Raw genomic sequence first — 22,677 nt, 5'->3', positions numbered from 1 at the left:
TTGGAATTGAGCTGATGCAGAAGTTATTGTGCATCTCGGCCTGGCTCAATTGATCGAAGCTTAGGCTCGATCAATCGAAAATTGGGCAGATGTGTTTTTTTCTACAGATTTCCAACTCAGCCCTAACTCCTAAAACATTTAAGGTTTTATGTTTTTTCCCTAAGTATATAGGGCAAACCCTAGCCACGTTTTAAAGGTTGCTCATATTGCTGTTGTGTGAATCTCTTGTGAGATCTGTGAGGAGCTTTCCTTCACACAAACTTAGGATTATCAAGAGGAGATCTTTTCAAGAACTTGATGATCATTCAGTTGCTGCCATAAGAGGTTAAAGATACACAAGCGGGAGTGCTTGTACTTGTTGGAGAATCCAAGAAAGAAGGAGTCCGTGGTCTCGGAGCTAGCATGTGGTTATGTCAGTAAGTTTCTATTGGTGGGTGGCAATAGAATGTTAAAATTCTATTGTAAAACTTCAATTTTTTCTATAGTGGATTCAAGTTTACCTTGAGGATAGCTAGGTTAAATTATCCTCAGGTTTTTTACCGGTTTGGTTTTCTTGGGTGATCATATCTTTGTGTTATTTACTTTTCCACTGCTATACATAATATGATTGTTTGATTGTGATAACCTAGATCTGAAATTTGGACTAAGTAATCACTTGGCTAATTTACTAAGTTAATCTGGTTGTGTTTTAAGGGGTCTAAAAAACATACAAATACAATCGCTTAGACCAATGATCCCATTTTTGGTTCGCTTCTTTCCCTTTCTTTGAAGAAAGGGTAAAGGGTTGGGGCGCATGAGAGGGGGGGGTGGGGGTTGGTTATGGGGGAGAATCATTTCTAAGGAAAAAAAAAAAAAAAAAAAAATCTTTTCTCGGTATAGGTACCAGCTATATTAGATGGAGCAGAAAGTGCCTAATTTATTCCTTGGGAGTTCTACTCCCCAACAGTACTTTCTGGTGGCCGATTAACTTTCATATTGCCAGTAATACACAGTTATGGATGGCTTCCAAGTTTTTCTGTCATGGTTCTTCTCTGGTTATCCTGTAGTCCATGATAGTACTTAATGTTTCAACATGAAACATGACTTGCCATTGCTGTTGTTTCAGTGAAGCAGAATGGTCATTTTTGTCATTTTGCAAAGGACTTAATTTTTGGAAATGTGGCTGGTCTTTATAAAATGATTGGTGTGTCCTCTTATTCCTAATGGAATGAAGCTAAGCTTCACTGTCCACAAAGGCAATCATAGAGAAGAATTTACTTCAACTATATTCAAGTGAACCCTTGGATTATTAAAGTTCCTTCTTATTGGAGAGAAATTCGTGCTTTAGCCACCATAATTTATTGAGATTCCTTAATCAGAAAGCTAGAATGGTTTTGGCTTTATTTGCTAACCCAACTGATTTGCATATGTAGGTGAGCGCATTTATTGAACAAGTTGTGGAAGATGAAAGCCAGGTGGAAGCCTTACTGCAGGACTGCTGAGAATCATGGTTTGGAATAATTATCTTGGATCATTTAATTCCTTCTATCCTAGCAAATAATTAATGAAGAATAATCTAGATGTCATTCTTCCACTTGCATGGGTGTGAAGGGAGTATATTTGGATTGCAAAGTGAGTTCTTTGAGAAAATTTGACATTTTCTTTTCCTCTTGTGAGATATTCAGGTGCCACATGAAAATGATGTGATTTTTCATTCACATTGATACATAATTCCATGGAAAAATGAAAATTGCTTGTTGAAATTTTCAACATTTCATTAGTCCAATGAAAGACCATCTTTTACTCCCATTCCTTCAGATTGCCTAGTCTAGATCCTGCTAAAAGACAGATGGGGAGATTCATACACCTAAAGCTGCTTAAAGCAGGACCTGTTATAATACCTCTTCTAGCCTATTGACCAACAATTATTTGAGGAAAGAATTATTTTTGGCTACAACGACAAAGGCCAAGTTCAATTGACTTAAGTAACATGCAAAAGAATTTCACGTGCTACACAAAACAGAAAAGAATGATTGTGTCAAACTCTTACCTGATAAATTCTATTATGTTGGGTTTGTATTATGAAAACTGTTTTGTCCCATTCTCTCTCCCATATTTTCACATGAATTATCTGTATTATAAATTCCATTGTGTTGGGTTATATTATGAAAATCTGTTCTATCTCATTCTCTTTCCCTTATTTTCACATTAATTATCTTTATTGTAGGAAAGATGTTGATTAATCATAGATCATCCTGCTAGCGGTTACTAGAAAATTCCTGTTTGGAGTGCCAATCCTTTTAAGGCTGGCTGATTGAGTTCCCTCATGAGAAGAGGGAGTTTTTGTAGTACACTTTCTGCTCATTGGCCTTAAATTAGTACTACTCGTGGATCCCACACATTGCACGTGATAATATTTTTAGGATGGTTTCATTAATTTTTTTTAAATATATAGTATTGTAATTCATAATCATATTTTCATTTACTATAGTAACAATCACAAAATGTAATGTAAAAAACATTTGTTGTACCAAAATCAAAACAATACCTTTTTTTTTTTTTCTCTCAAGAATTCAAAGGTAGCTTAATTCTGTAACCAAAAAGGCAAGCTTTGAAACATCATCACCAAAGTTTCTCTATGTCTAGAAGTGAGCTTCCTCTCTAACTTCTTTACACAGTAGAATTAGTGTGTCCCTCCAACAAGGGTGCATTAGGTTCCTAGGAATAACACTGTTATTTCTAGGCTTGTTGGGTTCTTTTCGGGGGTTTGGGAAATAGTTTTGATTAGGTTTGAGGATGGATGATCTGGCTTAATCATGGAATCGGCTTACTCTTTTAGATAAAGAGGGACCTATTGGGAAAAATTCTATATAACTGTGAATAAATTTCAACAAGCGCAGCGGAAGCACAACCACACAATAACACAAAGATTTACGTGAAAACCCTTTCTCCTTGAAGGGAAAAACCACAGGACAAACTTCGAATAATTTCACTATATTAAATAGAGATTACAACACTTAGAGATACAACTTGAGTAAAGAAAAAAAATCTCTTTTTCTTTTCACTCACTGCTCTTTTCCTCACTGTGTATTTTCTCTCACTCTCTCTATTTTTCTCTTCTCTTTTTGCTTGCTCTTACTCACACACCAGTCCTCAAACTTTGGGACTTCACTCTTTTTCCCACGTCTTCACTGGCCGAATGGCCTCACTATTTATTTGTTTCACCTTTTCTTCTTTTCTTCCTTTCATACTCTTCTCATCAAATCACAATAAATGCAAGCCACTTACTTTGACTTTACTTCAACCAAATCTCTTTTCTTTAGCTCTGCCATGGCCGAATGACTCTTGCATTTGCTTCTTTCTTTTCTTTTGTCTTTAACGTGTTCAACACCCTTTGGCTCACTTCTAATTAAGAGAAGTTAGACTTCTCACAAGTCATGGAGTGCCATGCTCATTAAATGAGCTCTTAAAAAAAGCATGTGGGCTGGACCCACAGTGCAGTGCACTCAACAATCTCCCCCTCCAGCCCACTATGGAGGAGATTTTCAATCCAACTCTTCAGTTAAAATTCATTCCGGCCAAGCCAACACCAAACTTGACCTTCTTCATTATTTTCACTAAAACTGAGAGAATTTCATCAAAATTAATACCTTTCTTTCTCAAAGAATTTATATCACTTTGGATATCCTTAATCCAATTTCTTGGCTCCCCCTGCTCAAGACCTTCATGGTCTTTCACTTCATCATTCTTCCTAGCGTCATGATATTTTTCATCAAATATCACTTTCAGGTAAAGAGAATTTTACTCTCTTGGCTGCAACACCATTACTATCAACTCTCAACTGTGGAGTTTTCTCAAGAACTTTGACTGCATTGGACTTTTTCTTACAAGCCCTCACATGAGTTCTGTACATGCCACAACAAGCATGCCCTCTAGCAATAACTAATAATCCTTTACAAACTTTCCATCTTCCATTGCCAAGATTGTTACTATAACCTGCTCGACCCAAAGCCAAAGTAGACAACACATTCATCCTTAAATCTAGAACATGTTGCACATCCTTCAATATCAACGTGAAACCAACATTGGTCTTGATGCACACATCACCAATTCCCACAATTTTTGAATAACTAGAGTTACCCATCATCACAACTCCAATGTTGCCTGCTTTGTATGTGGTGAACAACCTTTTTGTGGGGATAACATGGTGGGAAGCTGCTGAATTAACAACTCACTCAACATCATTCTTAGCAACATGCTTACACTTTTGCTCTTCAAGAGAGAGCATCAGAACATCCTCATGAAACACAACTGCTGCAGTATTCTTCTCATCATCATTCTTTTCATCTTTCTCTTCATTTTGTTCTTTATTCCAATGCCAGCAGTTTCTTTTTACATGACCTTTTTTCCCACAATGGAAACATTCTCTCATCTCTTTAAACTGAGATCTACCTTTTGACTGTGATCTATCATTGGATTTGGCTCGATCATCAAGCCCTCTGCTTCTATTTCTACCCCTGTTCTCCATAACAAGAGCTTGATCTTGTGCATTGTTTATACCAGCATCTCTTCTGCCAATCTCCTCACTTAGAATCAAATTTCGAATATCATCATATTTGAGTTTGCTCTTCCCTGCAGAATTGCTTACTGCCATTCTCATGGCCTTTCAACTGTTTGGCAAAGAAGCCAAAACAATTAATGCACGGATCTCATCATCTAAATCAATCTCCATGGAGGACAATTGATTTGTGATGGTGTTAAACTCATTCAGATGCTGAGCCATAAGAGTACCTTCCACCATCTTCAAATTAAACAACTTCTTCGTTAAATGCACCTTATTGTCGGCCGAAGGCTTTTCATACATACTAAACAAAGCCCTCATCAGATCCACTGTGGTCTTTTCCTTCATAATGTTGTGTGCAACTAATCTTGTCAGAGTTAGTCGTATAACTCCTAGCACCTGTCTATCAGGAAGACTCCATTCTTCTTCTTCCATACTATCTAGTTTCCTTCCCAAAAAAGGAAGATGCAATTTCTTCCCATACAGATAATCTTTGTGATGTTGCGGAAGCCTGAAGAGAAGCACACACGATACTCTCTTTGATGGACAGAAACTAAACTGTTAGTTCCTGGGTAGTAAACCTCGAATCCACGAGGGGTTCCTTGAATCCACAAGGTAATAGGTCTGGAATCCACAAGAGAACACAAAAGACACAAGTCTGAATTTTTATTGATAATAGACTATAAAAAACGTTTACAGACTTAAGGGCCTATTTAAGGGCTCCTTAAAACTTGACAAAGAAGAAAATATAATCTAAAATAACTCCTAATTGATACCTAACCATAACAGGAATCAAATTTGGCCTAAAAAGCATTAAATGCACCTAAAAATAAGGAAATAAATCACCTAAACCTAAAATAACGAAAATTACATAAAAATACCAAATATAAAAGATTACAGAAATTAATTAGAATATTTTGTCCTACATCAGACACCTCCACTTGAAATAAACTCGTCCTCGAGTTCATTCTTGAAATCTGAAATCTTCCACTCCAAATAAACAAATACTTTGAATGTTTTAATAACTTGATCTGGTTCTGAAACTTGAATTTGTCATAAAGTGTAGCATAAAATTTCTTCTCATCTATCTTCAATTTATTTGCAACATCAATCAACAAAGGGTTGATAGTAAAATTAAAATTTTCTACTCCAAGAAAATCAACATATCGTGTAGTCGTCTTCAATAAATCAATCGGAACCTGGGGGTTGTGGGTAATGGACTCGTCCTCACCTTTGACCCCAAGTGGATCGTCCACAATATTCTCAATAATTACCATCTCTTCATTCCTATCATTATTCACAATCAACTCAACCTTCGTTTCTTTGACCTCTTCTTCAAATTTTTGACAAGTGGTATTTTCAATCTTCAATTCAATAACTTGTAGCAAATCTTGATCTCTTTTAACCACTTCAAAATTTTCTTTAGAAATAGGTTGCTTCTTCTCAACCCTCAAACCTTTTCCTTTACTTGACACATGGACTTGGCTGTCATAATTTTGGTTTTGAATATATTGCTTTTCATATGAATACACAGATTTATAATCAATACTTGTATAATCTAGTATATCATAATAGTCATTAGGAAACCATAAATCAATTAATACTCTTTTCATTCTTTGCCAAGAGCGAATTGGATGCTTACCTCGTCGCTTTATATCAATTTGAATGTCTTCCCACCATTCTTCTGCTTCATTGTCTAACTTATTAGATGCAAGCCACACCTTTTCTTCATCACAAATCTTCCAAAAATTAAAATACTCTTCTAAATCAAGAAGCCAGTCAATAAAATCCATCCTACACATATCTCCGTCAAAGAATGAAATTTTCTTGTAGTTAGGAGTGCGTCTTTGAATATATTGAACATTGTTGTTGTGAGATGATTTCCTAGCAAGAAGAGTAGCAATCTTTTGCTGGATTTCACTCATAATTTTCTGACTCTTTTCATGAAATTGTTGATGTTCATCACGAAATTGTTGATTTTCATCACGAAAATCAAGGAACTCAGCCCTAGTGAGGACTAGGTTGTTGACGTCGTCACCGCCGTCATTGTTGTGGTGGTTACCGTCTCGCCGGTTAGCCATCAGACCAGGGTAAGTCAAGGCTCTGATACCAACTGATGTCGCGGAAGCCTAAAGAAGAGCACACACGATGCTCTCTTTGATGGACAGAAACTAAACTGTTAGTTCCTGGGTAGTAAACCTCGAATCCACGAGGGGTTCCTTGAATCCACAAGGTAATAGGTCTGGAATCCACCAGAGAACACAAAAGACACAAGTCTGAATTTTTATTGATAATAGACTATGAAAAACGTTTACAGACTTAAGGGCCTATTTAAGGGCTCCTTAAAACTTGACAAACAAGAAAATATAATCTAAAATAACTCCTAATTGATACCTAACCATAACAGGAATCAAATTTGGCCTAAAAAGCATTAAATGCACCTAAAAATAAGGAAATAAATCACCTAAACCTAAAATAACGAAAATTACATAAAAATACCAAATATAAAAGATTACAGAAATTAATTAGAATATTTTGTCCTACATCACTTTGATCTGCATCTTCCAATAGCCAAAGTCTGTGCCGTCAAACTTCTCAATTCCTGATGTCTTTCCTTCTTCTTCGGCCATTGCTCTCAATCGAACCTACGTTGTGATACCACTTGTTGGGAAAAATTCTATATAACTATGAATAAATTTCAGCAAGCACAGTGGAAGCACAACCACACAATAACACAAAGATTTACATGAAAACCCTTTCTCCTTGAGGGGAAATATCAGGGGACAAACTCCAAATAATTTCACTATATTAAATAGAGATTACAACACTTAGAGATACAACTTGAGTAAAGAAAAAAAAAATCTCTTTTTCTTTTCACTCACTGCTCTTTTACTCACTGTGTATTTTCCCTCACTCTCTCTATTTTTCTCTTCTCTTTTTGCTTGCTCTTACTCATGCACCAATCCTCACACTTTGGGACTTCACTCTTTTTCCCATATCTTCACTGGCCGAATGGCCTCACTATTTATTTGTTTCACCTTTTCTTCTTTTCTTCCTTTCACACTCTTCTCATCAAATCACAATAAATGCAAGCCACTTACTTTGACTTTACTTCAACCAAATTTCTTTTCTTCAGCTCAGCTATAGCCGAATGACTCTTGCTTTTGATTCTTTCTTTTCTTTTGTCTTCAGCATGTTCAACACCCTTTGGCTCACTTCTAATTAAGAGAAGTCAGACTTCTCACAAGTCATGGAGTGCCATGCTCATTAAATGAGCTTTTTAAAAAAGCATGTGGGCTGGACCCACGGTGCAATGACCGAGTTGCTACTTACTTGATGAAGACAGCTATGAGACATTCTCCAATGCTGCAAAGTTTCTAACTAAGTGAGCCACTAGCATGGAGGTTGTTGCTAAGACTTTTACTTCGTTATGGAGAGCCAGAGACGGCTTTAAGATGTAGAGTTTCAGAGACCACAAAGTTCTATTCACTTTTGAGAAAAAGGATAATGTCGAAAGAATTTTAGATGGCAAACCATGGATTTTTGACAAACGCCTGGTGGGAATGAGTCAATATGAGAATGAATCCCTGTTGCAAGATATAAAATTTGAGAAGACAAAGCTATGGGTTCAGATTCATGGACTTCCAATTAAATATATGACAATTGAAGCGGCAAAGAAAATTCGTAGTGTATTGGGAGAGGTTTTTGCACCGACTGACCCAAAGGTTTTTTATGGTGGTCACTTCATTTGTATTCAGGCTTCTATTGATCTATCTATGCCTTTGTGCCATGGAAGATTGATATCTATTGGGGAAGGAGGAAAGCAGGTGTGGGTCTTTTTCAAGTACAAGAGGTTGCCAAACCTATGCTACTGGTGTGGGCGACTTACACATGATGACAGAGATTGTGAGTTGTGGATTGATAGTGAGGGCACACTTACACCAGAGTAACATGAGTTTGGACCACGCTTGAGAGCTCCATCGTTCGTTGCTGCAATGAAAAGCTCAATTGTGGTTCCTAGGTTCTATGCTGCAAAGAAGAAAGTGAGTTCAAGGGTATCGGAAGTGGAGAGTTAGGCAGAATCCAGTTTCTAGCGGAGGAAGAACACTGGAGCAGTCAAAGGAAGAAACGGATAGCAGTGAAGAGAGCATTAATGTCTAGCATAATTCCTCATTAAAGTGTAATAATGTTGATGGAGTTATGAGGGAAGATACGGTTGTCAAAGGTACTCCCAATGGGACAATCACTAAGGAAATAAAGTTTCCTAGTGAAATTGAAACTCTTTTGGAATCTAATAATGAAGAGATTTGCTTAGCTCAATTATTTGGAGTGGCTAAAATAGTGGGATCAGGTTTGATAGCATCCAAAATCCCTAAAGCACGTGACAAGTTAAGTGGTAAAACACAACTAAACAAGTCACGTGCTACTACTGAAGTTAGGGCGCAAAAGAAATCAGCAACCAGTGCAATCCATACCTGGACTCGTAGAGAAAGACACCAGCATAGGGACAAAATGGCAAACAACTTTCAACTTCATGGAAAAAAGAGAGGAGTAGATTCAGAAGTGGACAACTTTGGTTTGTCATCAAAAAGATTTCAGATGGATTTTAGTAAAGACAACACACCTTTTGCAGTGGCTGGGGTCGAGGGTCAGCCTCGTTAGAAGCAATGAGTTGTTTAGCATGGAACTGTCATGGGCTTGGGACCCTACGTACAGGGAGGGAGCTCATCAAAATCATACGGGCAAAAGGTCCTGCTATGGTGTTTTTAGCCGAGACACTTACAGATGATGCAAGGCTAGAGGTTATTCAAAGAAGTATTGGTTTTGATCATAGATGGGTTGTTCCAAGAGTGGGAAAGGGTGGTGGATTAGTTCTTTATTGGAAAGCATTGATAAATCTAATGGTGGAAGATTCAAATAGATACTCTATTGATGCGGTGATCGATAAAAATATGGAGAATGAATGGAGATTAATGGGTTTTTATGGGGAACTTGATACAGCTAGGAGACATGAAGCATGGGATAAGCTAAGGGCTTTAAACTCGCAGCCAGAGACGCTGTGGCTTTGTTATGGGGATTTTAATGAAATTATTAGATAAGATGAGAAACTAGGGGGTTCAAGAAGGCCTCATAATCAGATGCAGCAGTTTAGGGAGGTGATTAATGAATGTGGTTTTATGGACATAGGATTTGAAGGTTCAAAATATACTTGGAGTAAGCTCTTTGAAAATGGAATTTCAATTTGGGAGAGGCTTGATTGATGCTTGGTCACTGATAGCAGGTTCATGAAGTTTGGGGGTTCAGAAGTGTACAATATGAATTGTACCTCATTGGATCATGTTCCAATCCTCATTTCACTCTTTGGTTTGATTCCACCTATTTAGAAAAACTTTTTCGCTTTGAACAAATGTGGCTATCAAACTCGGGCTGTGAGAAGGTGGTCTGTTCAGCTTTGGGGCAGTAGGAGTGGTGTAGGGACTGAGGGTGATATTTTGTGTAAGGTGGAGAAGTGTGGGAAGGAGCTAGGTCAATGGGAAAAAATGTTTTTGGTAATGTAAGGATGGAGTTGAATCGTTTAAAAAAAAGCTCTAGCTAGAGAGGAGAGGGCAGCCATGGTTAGTGGAAACAATATTCGAGTGAGACAGATTAAAAAAGAGATAGAGGTGATGTAGGATAGGGAAGCAACAATATGGGCTCAACGGTCAAGAGTTCTATGGGAAAATGAGGGAGACAAAAATAGTAAATATTTCCATTGTTGTGCCTCAAAGAGATTTAGGAAAAATTCAATGGAAGGAATTAGAGATGAGGATGGGGTATGGAGAACAAGTCAAGAGGAGATGGGTGAAGTTATGGTCAACTATTACAAATCTCTCTTTGCCTCAACAGAGGGTAGTGTTTCCACAAGCATGTTAGATTGTGTGCCTATAGTGATAGATGAGGAGATGAATGCAAGTCTATGTCGCGAGTTTGAAGCATGTGAAGTAGCTACTGCCCTTCAATAAATGGCACTCTTCAAAGCACCTAAACCGAATGGTATGCCGCCGCTCTTTTATCAACATTTTTGGAGCACAGTAAATCATGATGTCACTTCCTCCATATTGTCATGGTTGAACTTAGGTACCATACCAACTCCCCTAAATCATACTTTTATTACACTTGTCCCAAAAATAAACTCTCCTGAATATGCTCACCAATTTCGTCCCATCAGCCTATGTAATGTGCTTTACAAAATATATTCCAAAGTCCTTGCAAATCACCTTAAAAAATTACTCCCATCCATTATCACATAACACCTATCAACCTTCACTAAGGATAGATTAATTTCGGACAACATTTTGGTGGCTTTTGAGACCTTACATAGTATGCAGAAATATAAGGGGGGTCCCTATGGATATATGGCTTTAAAATTGGATATGAGTAAGGCGTATGACTGGGTGGAGTGGTATTATTTAAAGGGGATAATGAGGAAGATGGATTTTAGGGAGAGGTGGATAAATCTTGTAATGGGTTGTGTGAAAACGGTTTCATATTCTATTTTGGTAAATGGAGAACCATGTGGGAAGATTTTCCCCACAAGGGAGATTAGGCACGGGGATCCACTTTCCCCTTTCCTATTCCTCCTTTGTACGGAAGGGCTGAATGGTTTGATTAAAAATACAGATTTACAAGGTGACATCCATGGATACTCCCTTTATAAGAGAGGCCCAAAACTAACGCATTTGCTTTTTGCAGATGATAGTCTTATTTTTTGCAGGGCAACAATGGAGGAGTGCAATAAGGTGATAGACATACTAAAAGTGTATGAGGAATTATCGGGACAAAAAATAAATAGAAGTAAAACCTCCTTGTTCTTTAGCAAGTCTATACTAGAAGATGTGAAGCATGGAATTAAGGTGACCCTTGGTGTTCCAGAAATCATGCAATATGAGAAGTATCTTGCGCTGCCCTCTTTTGTGGGCAAAGGAAAAAAAGAAAGCTTCAACTACATAAAGGAGAAGGTATGGTGGAAACTTCAAGGATGGGAAGCCAAATTACTTTCTCAAGCCAGAAGGGAAGTGCTCTTAAAGGCAGTTATACAAGCTATCCCAACTTACACGATGGGATGCTTCAAATTGCTGGTAGGTTTGTGCAATGAGATTGAGACCCTTATTAAGAAGTTTTGGTAGGGGCAAAGGGGTGACCGTAGGAAAATCCATTGGGTTAAATGGGAGGAGATGACAAAATCCAAGACTATTGGAGGTATGGCTTTTCGAGATCTTGCCATGTTCAACGGTGCTCTCCTAGCAAAGCAAGCATGGCGACTATTGCATAATACATCCTCACTCTTCTATAAACTATTTAAAGCACGTTGTTTTCCAAATTCTTCACTTATGGGGGCTGCTGATTCAAGGATGGGGTCTTATGCATGGAAGAGTATCCTTAGAGGAAGAGATATTATTCAAACGGGAGCAATATGGAGGATTGGAATTGGAGAAAAAAATTAACATTTGGCAGCAATGTTAGCTACCAAGAAAACACCCTCCATGGCAGTCAACTTGTCCTCTAGAGAGTTTTGAGAATCACACCATGGATACACTTATTGATCCGGTCATAAAAAGATGGAATGAGAAGTTGATGGATGGTCTATTTGTGGTAGAGGATGCAGAGATGATTAAGACAAGTCCCCTTAGTCGAAGTGTAGCAGAGGACACCCTTTATTGGCCTTATTCCACCTCCGGTCACTATACGTCTAGGTTTGGTTATAGATTCCTTAAAGAGGAATTTATGTTGCCAGCTCATCCACAAGCTCCACTAATTTGTGATAAGAAGGTTTAGAAAGCGATATGGAAGATGCAAGTCCCACTGAAGGTAAAAAATTTTATTTGGCGAGCTTGTCGTAATGTTTTGCCAACCAAACAAGCTCTAACGCGTAGGAAGATAGTTGCTGACCCAATCTGTGAAAGATGTAAGTTGGCTATGGAAGATGCAGAGCATGCGTTATGGTCATGTCCAGAGTTGGATATGGTGTGGGCTGATCGGGTAGCATGGGGTTTCAAGCATGAAATTGGTTTCTTAGTTGTGAAGGAGGTGCTGTCATGGATGGTTGAGAAAGGAATGTCCTTGGAGCTGTTTATATTTACAACTTGGAGTGTTTGTGAGCAGTGGCATTGGAGGAACAAGGTGGAGATCTCCACAATTTGGTTTTGTCAAGGTTAATTTTGATGGTGCCGTGTTCGATAATTCAAACTCGTCAAGTGTTGGAGCTGTAATACGAAACCATAGTGGAGCTGTTATGGCCTCTTATGCAGGAAAATTAAATCAAGCTTACAAGGTAGAGTAGATAGAAGCTTTGGCAGCAGTTAAAGCATTATAGTTCGCGTATGGCCTGAGTTTCCAAAATGCCATAATCAAAGGGGACTTGTTTTTACATTCAGATGTAGTTGATTTACCTTAATAAAATCACACAAGTTCAGTCTCAAAAATATATATATATATATTCAAATGTAAGTTAGTGAAAATATTATTATTTTTTAATACAATTTATTTATAATATTTTGTGTATCATTAAAAAGTATATATAATTTGGAAATTATATATGACTTGTATTTATTTATAATATTTTGTATATGACTTGTACCGGCCATCTTAATTAAGTGTCAGCCCAAGGAGTCCCTTGAGTCCATCTTGCATTGTCCCGGAACTTCTCTCACCCAAAAATATGGGCTTAAAGTTGAAACCAATTAAAACACGAATTTCATTGGAAGTCTAAAAGAGATAATATGTACACTTAACTGGTTAGGGCGTTGTACATAAAAGGGAGAAAAGGAAAGATGCAAGGAAAAAAAAAATGAAGTATATTGTCATTCATTAATTTGTAACCATCTATGTATGATAGTTAAGGTAGGCTAATTGCCTGTAAATCCTCAAATAATTATTCATCAGTGACAAACAAATTGTGATAATAAGAACAATAATTGATGGTGACTTTGCTTTTTTCAAGTTTTAAAATATGTCTTTTTCTTGGCACATTATTTAATTGCAGCTTCATGGCAAAGCAATAAACCAAATATAAGGATGATCAACACATACACACCCTAAGAGCATTTGTTAGGTTCTAAGCTTCATTATGTAATATGTTGGCAAACCATGATCAAAACATAGAGTCTAGGTTTAGGCTTTCTCAAAGTGTGTTTATTTGTAAAAGTTGGAATTGAGTGATTGCAGGATTTATTAGTCTAAATTTGCAAGGCTCGATCGATCAAAAATTAGTCACGATTGATCGAACCTCGTGCAGATTAATTTTCTGCAGAATTTTCCAACTTAGCCTAAGCCTAGTTTGAGATGTAGGGTTTTATGTTTTACTCCATGTATAAAAGGAAAAACCCTAGCTACATTTTAGAAGTCTTTGATGTGTTGTGTGTTGAATCTCTTGTGAGATCTAGAGGTGTTTACCTTCATACACACTTAGGGTTATCAAGATCAAGATTCATGTGAAGAACTTGGTGATCGCTTCAGTTGCTGCATAAAGAATTTAAAGAAGATATGAAACCTTTGAGTGGAGTCTCAAAGTCACAAGTGGGAGTACTTGTGGTTGCAGTGGATCAAGGAAAAAAGTAGTTCGTGGACTCGGAACTATCACGTGGTCATGGTAGTAAGTTTTCTACTCGAGATAGCAATAGGATGCTAGTGGTCTAAGTCTTATTGTACAAACTTCAATTCTTTCATAGTGGGTCTGTTTTACCATGAGGATAGCTAGGTTAAATCCTCTCTAGGTTTTTCACCGATTTGGTTTTCCTGGGTTATCATATCGTGTGTTCTTTATATTTTCGCATTTTGTCATGATACGATTTTATTATGTTAACCTAGATCTGAATAATTTATCTAAGTAATCACTTGGCTAAATAACTAGGTTAAACAACTTGTGTTTTAAGGGGTCTAAAAACGTACAACATTCACATCAGTTGGTTGGATAATATGAAGTTATCATCAAAGAATAGCTGCAAGGTTGTCATAGCAATAGAAATTTCACAAACTATAAGCAAAAAATTAACCAAAAGATATTAAGATGATACCACTAAAAACCTGTAAAGTTGTGATTTACAACTATGTGTTTTCTTGGCTTTTATTCCGTGCCAAATTTGATTGTAATTACTATCAATTGTTTATACCCTGTATTTGTTGTGGGAATTGTTGTAAGGGGTGTGTGATAGAGAGTGTGTGAAGACTCAAGCTATTTGGAAGCTGATGGAATCTCGCGGGTATGTCGCGACTTAGCTTCCCGCGAAGTGAAGCATGTGCCTTGCACATGCTGGAATGCGAAGAGTCATGACAGGTGGAGACAGCTGTCTCTCGTGAGTATCTCGCGGGTAAGGCCTTCTTGCGAGACACCCGCGAGACATGCTGTTCTGCCAGCCTGTACTGACTGACTCACACATTTTGCACCTATCCTATATAAACCCTCATTACCCACAAATGTTGAGGGATGCTTTAGAGAGAAAACCCTAGCCAAACACATTTGTAATTAGAGATTGTCATCCCCACCTTTCTCTATATACTTGCTTGTGGTGTCTCCTCAACCCTTCCCTCTCCATTTCCACACCATTGAGAGGTTGATAGCCCAAACACTTACCACACCTTTTGAGAGTGTTGTGTGACGTTTTGGTGCTGCTGGGAAGCATTGGAAGAAGCCTGGAATGGCAGATGCAACATGGAGCTTGTTGCGGGATCCGGAGAACTAAGACAAGACACGGTTCCGAGAAGCCTTGTTGGAGTAGGAGCTTGGAGGGCTTAGGTACATCGGGTAGATTAGGCTTGGAGGGTCTCTTGCTTACTCATGTATCCCAACTGATTGTCTAGTGGATCGATTTCTGCTTGGAGGGTGGCGGAGAGGTTTTTCGCCGAGTTATTCGGTTTCCTCTTCGAGAACACGTCTCGGTGTTTTCTGTGTTTGCATTCTTCTTCCCTACTCTTGTTTAATTTCATTATTACTGCTGTGTTGCTTTAATTATGAATTAGAGTAGTTTCTTGTTTATACGCTTGTGTTTACACTATTCCGCACTTGTATTAAGTTAGTGTAAAATCAACCAAGTCGTAATTTTAATTTGGGGGTCTAAACAGCTCTTGTGTTTTTCAACACGTTTTCGAGCTTTCAGTGCTATTTCTTTGGGCCTTATACTGTGATCAATTTTGAACCTCAACATTTAGCCCCCCGAGCTCATGGGTTGCCTGCAGCCCATGTGTGAGTAGTTGAGTTTTTGCAGGATTCTTCTGCCTTGATCCTTCTTCGGGGATCTTGATCTTTTATTTTCGGTCTTTGGTATCCTAGCCCCCTTTTCTTTTTGCTTCTTTCTCTTGTAACTCCTCCTTTTTACGTGGGACGTGGCAGTTGAGTTATGAAGTAAAAAAAAAAAACTTCCACCACCTACTTTTACGTTTCCCATAACTCCCATTAATAACTGCTGATAACTCTTTCCTCTTTAAATTAAATTTCTAGCAACTGGCGCGTCTTTCCATATATTGTCTTCCCCAACTGCTCTTTGTGTTCTTTATTCTAGGCGTTTCACATTATCTTTTTATCTCCCTAAATCTTCCATTTCTAGTCTCCTTTTTTCTTCCTTTCGATCAGTCTGTTGCTTCCTGCTTTCTTCTTAATTCCCTTTACTTTCAAGATACCCATTGTCTCAATGGCTTTTTCTTCTTCTCAAAAAAGAAAGGAACGTACTCCTAGCCCCTTTAAAGGTGAAGGTTCCTCTAGTTCTGCACAAGATGAGTCTCGTGAGGTCATTGGGCATCCTGATTTTCCTTTACGAGACCCCTGGTACACCCCTAGCTTATTCTTTCCTCAGGTGTCCCATGGTGAGGCCCCTCCATCCACTCATGCCTGGGTATTCTCTGATCAGGCGGGTTTAGCTGGCTCTACTCAAGTTCTAGACCCTAGGGAGATTTTTGATCTCTAGATCAGGCGGGGACTTTGAGAGGCAGTCCCCATCTTTTTTGATTTTGTTGCTGGAAAGATCCAAGGCTGGCCCATCTGGGTGGATAAGGAACTTTCTGACGAGGAGTTCATGGGTTGCCTGGAGCGCGCAGGTATCCTAAAGGCAATGGCTAATTTTAGGAATCTTGAGGGTTTTAGAGACGCCAAAGGTCTTAGGCATTTGGTATGTTGTTGGTATCCTGCTCTGCACACTTTTTCTTTTTTCTGTTGGCGAACTGATTGTCACCCTGGAGGGTGTGATCAACAATTTCCTCCTTCCGGTGCTTGGGGATGAAAATCCTTCTGATATTAATCTTTCTGACGAGGACCTCAAGGTGGAAGAAAAGTTATTTGCTCATTTTGGTGGACGTACTGCTTCTCTTGATGGGAAAGCAGCCAGGATGGGTAGGTGGGTTATGAATCTTTCGGGCGAGAAAGATAAGGAAGTTAGGCGAGTTGGGTTCCTCACATTCTGGCTTAGCAAGTTTCTATTCAGTGAGGATCAAGTCTACTCTTTTTCCATTGGCTCATAGGTTGGCTCAGGGTGCTCAATATCCTCTAGCCCCCATGTTTTTGGACCATGTCTATTCTAAATTGGATCAGCTTCATAGAGATGAAGCCGAGGGTGACTCTTGTTATGTAATTACTTCTTCTCTTCATTGCGCCATTCTTCAGGTATTTATGTGGGATCGCTCTTCGGTTACTTTAGCAAGATGTAGGAATTTAAAGTTTGTAAAAGATAAGTTTCAGGGATTCCCTGATGTGGTTAAAGGGCTTTGTGGTAGTTTAACTAACAGCCACTCTATTATTTTCCCTTGACTCAGTTTAAAAGGTGGCAGCCTCAACTTGGTTGAGTTATTTGATCAAGCAGGTCATTTGCATTGGCGTTCTCACCGGGAATTTGGCCCCGGTTTTGTTTATGATTCTGTGTTATCTCCTTTTCTGACTTCTACAAGAAACACTTTCGATTTGCATCATGGTGATGAGGGTAGCTTAGCCTACCTAGCTTGCATTAGTCCTTCTTGTCTTCATGTGCTTTCCTTAAGTGGTCCCCCGTACACTCATTACTCGGCGCACCGAGTACTTCGGCAGTTTGGTTTCGATCAGGATATTCCCCCAGTGTTTAATGACATAGTACCATCTCTTCCTTCCTTGGATCCTTTTATAAGACTCTAGGCTTTTTCCTATTGGTCACGAAGGAGTCCTCAGTTCGTAGTGCCCAATTTTTAGAGAGGAGTTTTTTCCTCCAGTGGTTATGCTGACTATTGAAGAAGAGTGCAGAAATCCTTTGTTAACTATGCTAGTTCTAACATAATTAGGAAAGTCCCCAACCCTGGTATTTCTTCTGCTCCAACACCCAACAAGCGTCTGTCTCTACCTACTACTGGTATTGTTTCTACTGCTGTGAGTAGTAAAACATGTTTCACAGAATGGCACGCATCCAGGGGAGGTTGGGTGATTTATGCGTAGGATTTTCCAGAAACCTGGTCAGGATGTGACCTTATTGTTGGTGCTTCTGCTGGGGTACCAGTTAAGAAAGGGGCAATAGAGGCCATAAGTGCTGGTACTCCCTTTGGCATGAGTAAAGAAAGAGCAATTAAGCAGGAAAAATGGAAGGAAGCTGTAGTTAAAGAGAGTGTAGAGGGTATTGGCCCTAAGACAAAAAAGAAGAAGACTGGAAAATTCCAGAAACAGTTGGTGCTTGCTGAGGAAAAAGAAGTTGAGCAACCTTTAGCCATAAGGAGCCAGGTGAAGACTAAGGTAGAGTATTCTTTTCCCCAAGTTCCTGTGAGTTCTTCAGTCCATGGTTCTCTAGGACCCTCTGGACGTACCCGTAGTAAACAATAGAGACCTGGAGACCCTGTTAAGAGAGAGAGAAGGGTAAGGCCTCTTTCCTTCTTTTCTCTTTTATGTTGCAGTTCGTTGTTGTTGTTGTTGAAAAAAAAAAAAAAAAAAAAAAAAGAACTGATGAGTGGTTGTCTTCTCTGCAGTCCAAGCGTAAGTTGGACCCCAGGAAAGGTAGAAGCCAATCATCTAGTGAAGATGTGGTATGGTTTTCCTTCATTCGTGCCTTTTGCTGTTTACTTTTATCCATTTCTCCAGTGCTGTATATTTGTGATGCCCTGTTACTTATGCTTTGTTGTTCATGTTACTTATGCTTTGTTTTTCTTGGGTGACTTCAACAATCACTGAAATGGACTTCCCTGACTACTTCCCTGGCTTCCCTTGGCCCCAGTTATCTTAGGGGATTCCCACTATATCCCTTTTTGAATAGGATCCCATTCTGTAAGAAGTATCTGACTGCGAGTTTCTTGAGCTGGTGGGCCAGTGTCCTGTCAGTCGATAGGATCCCTTGAGCCAAGTATTCCATGAAGGGAGTCCTCCAATCTTCTGTAATAAATACAGCAAGCTCTCTTCCTTGTCCACCGAGAATTGACATTCTTGACATTTTTCCTATATAGTTGTTACCTCTTTGTTCATATTTGGTCAGTAGTATCCCATGCGTTGCATTCTTCTATATAGGCTGATCTTTTCTGAGGTCTCGCAGACTTGGGTATGTAGCTCTTCTAATCTTAATTTTCCTTCCTTCTCGTTGATACATTTGGATAAGATCCCTCCAGGCTGTCTTCTGTATAGTTCTCCTTCTATTAGGGTGGAGCCCTTTAATTCTTTAACACTCCCCCCGGATCCTGTTTCTTTCATTTTTTCTTTCACTTCACTCCTCCAATCCCATTTTTTGGACTCTCTTGGGGATATCTTTTGGAGGATTTTTAAGATAGAATGTTCCTGCCTTCCTATTCTGACCAGCGTGTCGCTCCCCTTGAATGGTACTTTGGATCCCAAGGTGGCAAGCACATCAACAAACCTGTTTTCGCTTTTCTGCATGTACTCTATGCTAAAGGTTTGGAATTCCTGCTCTAGCCTTTGCGCCCAAGTCCTGTAGGCTGCTAAATTTTTTTCCTTTGGTGCAAAGTCACCTTTCACCTGGGAAACTACAAGATTAGAGTCTCCTAGTACTCTCATATGTTTTACCCCTGTACTGAGTGCTACAATTAACCTAGTCAGGTATGCCTCATATTCAGCTGCATTATTAGAACAGAAGAACCCAAGCTTGAAAGATAAGGATATGGTGTCCCTATCCTCACAGCTTAGTACAACTCCCACTCCATTTGAGGCCGTCGTAGCTGACCCATCGAATCTCATTGTCTATTTCTTTCCTAGGATCTCTGTTATTGCTACCTTACCTAGGATCTCTTCACTTAGTGAGCTTTCTTCCTTTTATGGGAACTGTGCTAGAAGGTCTTTTATAGCTTGACTTTTGACAGTCTTGGGGGTCTTGAGACCTATGTCATATTGAGAGAGCAAGACCAGCCACTGTGCTATTCTTCCTGTTATGAGGGGCTGATGTAGGAGTACTTTTATGGGGTGTGACTTAGTTACTAAAAGAATCTGCTGAGCTGAGAAATACCTCTTCAGCCTCTGAGATGCGTAAATAACCACTAGGCAGGCTTTTTCTATCTTGGGATACTTGGTCTCAACATCTTTGAGTGTCCTACTTACATAATAAACAAGCTGCTCATTCCCATCATCATCTTCTTGTGCCAGCAGGGCTTCTATTGCCTGGGTATTTGATGCTAAGTACAGTAATAGGGGTTACCCACGTATTAGTGCTTGGAGAGTGGGCAAATGATTCATAATCTACTGAATCCTTTGGAAGGCTTCCTGTTGTTTCGTTCCCCAGGTGAACTCAATTCCTTTCTTTAATAGTTTGGATAAGCCACTTGTGACTGAAGCCAGTCCTGGCATAAATCTCCTAATGTAGGAGACCCTTCCCAGGAAGGTTTTGAGCTCTGTCACTGTTGTTGGTCTTTCATTGTGGCAATGGCTGCAGCTTTGGCTGGATCTACATTTATGCCTCTGCGATGTACCAGGAACCCGAGGAACTTTTCCACAGATACTCCAAAGGCACACTTCATGGGGTTCATGCGTAGTTTATATTCTCTGCATCTTTTGAGAACTTGTTCAAGTACCTAAAGGTCTCCTGTCCTAGTTTTTGACTTGACCACAATATCATCCTTATAGTCTTCCATTTCCTTATGCATCATATCATGGAAGACGGCTATTATGGTTCGCTGGTACGTGGCCCTTGTATTTTGAGGTCGAAGGACATCACAGTGTAATAAAAATTCCCAATTGGGGTCCTGAATGCTGTCTTCTCGGCATCCTTGGCAGCCATACGAATCTGGTTATACCCACTATACCCATCCATGAATGAAAACATAGAACTTACCGCAACTGAATCCACAAAGAGGTCAATATTAGGCAGAGGGAACTCATTTTTTGGACATGCCTTGTTCAGGTTGCGGAAGTCCACATAGCAATGAATCTGGCCGTTCTTTTTCGTCACAGGTACTATGTTGGAAAGCCATTTAGGATGCTGGATGAGCTTGATAAAACCAGCTGCTAGTAGCTTCTTAACTTCTTGGGTTATCTGAGCTTCTACATTAGTGTGAAAGACCCTAGCTGGTTGGACTACTAGTTTGACTCCTGGGTACACGTTGAGAGCATGGACCACCAGCCTAGGATCCAGACCAGACATCTCATTATAGGTCCATGCGAACACATCCATGTATTCTTTGAGCAAGGCCACCAGTGGCTCCTTTTGTTGTGCTGCCAACTGACTACTGATGAAAATAGGCTTCTGAGATCTCAGCTCAACCCCCAAGTTTATTCCCTCCAATTCTTCCTTAGGCTGGATTTGTGTCTCTTTAACTGGTTCCTCTGGGACTTCCTTTTGAGCTACCCTACATTCTGGTGGTTCGGGACCCTCCTGCACGATGCACTCAGGCCACACGCACCTTCATAAGCGTTTAATCAATCTTCCCCCGCGTTCCCGTACTACTACACATTCCCGGGATCCTGAGGTGCTGGGCTCTTTTTTTTGCCTTTTTCTCTTCAGGAGGTCTCTTAAGTCATGGGTACGTCCTCATTCTTCTTTTTCCAAGATAGGTGCTCTTGGGGTCCCTGGCATAGGACTCTCATTGTTAGGTTCTAACTCATCATAGAACATTGTTTCCACAAAGTTTACTTCTCCTTGGCTGAAAGGGTTATGGTTGGCAAGGATCCTTACAGGCCTCCCATTCAATCTCCCCTTAGCACACTGATGGTACATGGATGGTATAAGGCAGTGCTTATGGAGCCATGGCCACCCCAGCAGTACATGGTAGGACACCTCTAAGTTGATTACATGAAATCTTGTCAAGGCTACTATTGGCTCCACTCTTAGGGCAGCTGTACATATCCTTCGGTTGATTCTGCTAATCCTCCAAATCTAGTTATCTGCATGGGAGCCCTCAGGATCCTCCTTCCAGCTAGGTCCATGGCTTCTAGGGTGCTCAAGGCTATGAGGTTGAGTGATGCCTCTGTGTCTACTAGTGCTCTTTTGATTTGGACACCATTTATGGTGGACATTAGATAAAGGGGTCTATGGTGGTCTGGATGCTCCACCTCCATGTCTTCATCAGTGAAAGTTATGGCGTTGGTTATCTCCAAGAAAGCTTGGCTAGCATGTGACTCTGCTATGAAACATTCCATTTCTGAATTTGCTGCTATAGTCATGAGAGACTCTGTGGCCACCCTTCTTGCTTCTGGTCTAAATTCCAACTGGTTGAATAATGATCTGAACTTAGGATTCTTCTAGAGGGTCCTGACTGTGCTCGGGTGGAAGGATCCTTCTGGCTCTTTTGCTTCTGCTGGGTTCCTGTGGATTACTACAGACACCACCCCCTTCCCTTTGTGGTTGGGCAAGGGGTTCCTTTGTACTTCTGGCTCCTTTTGAGTGAGCTCTAGTGTTCCTTCTCTTAACTTCTTGTGAAAGAGCCTGTAGAGGGTCCAGCAATCCTTGGTGGAATGCTTGACATAATTATGAATCTTGCAAAACAAGAGATTTTTCCTTTCTTCCTCCGTTGGTGGCCTGGACACGGTGAATGGCCTAACCACTCCATCCCCGATCCATTTGTCTAGGACATGGTTTAACTCTTCTGTAGTACATGGGATCATTAATGGTTCCTCGAACACCTTTCCGTCAGGCTTCTTCCTTTTTTCTCCCATTGACGCTGTCATGGCTTGGGATGCTGGCATCCTTTTTGTCCTCATAGTTTGTGCTGTACTTCTAGTTCTCTGT

The 22,677-nt window shown here is 39.7% G+C and overlaps 1 protein-coding gene across 1 annotated transcript; it reads right to left on the bottom strand.

Moving 5' to 3' along the window:
• Nucleotides 1–18,980: 18,980 nt before the first annotated feature.
• LOC112019680 (uncharacterized) lies at nucleotides 18,981–19,697 on the bottom strand. The gene has a single exon (XM_024052198.1). The coding sequence runs from the start codon at nucleotides 19,695–19,697 to the stop codon at nucleotides 18,981–18,983; it is 717 nt and encodes a 238-aa protein (XP_023907966.1).
• Between the last annotated feature and the right edge of the window lie 2,980 nt (nucleotides 19,698–22,677).

The sequence above is a fragment of the Quercus suber genome, unplaced genomic scaffold, assembly GCF_002906115.3.
Source record: "Quercus suber isolate HL8 unplaced genomic scaffold, Cork oak 2.0 scaffold_479, whole genome shotgun sequence".
NCBI classification, from domain to species: domain Eukaryota; kingdom Viridiplantae; phylum Streptophyta; class Magnoliopsida; order Fagales; family Fagaceae; genus Quercus; species Quercus suber.
The sequence above is the reverse complement of the archived record's forward strand: the minus strand, read 5'-3'. Positions and strand labels throughout refer to the sequence as shown.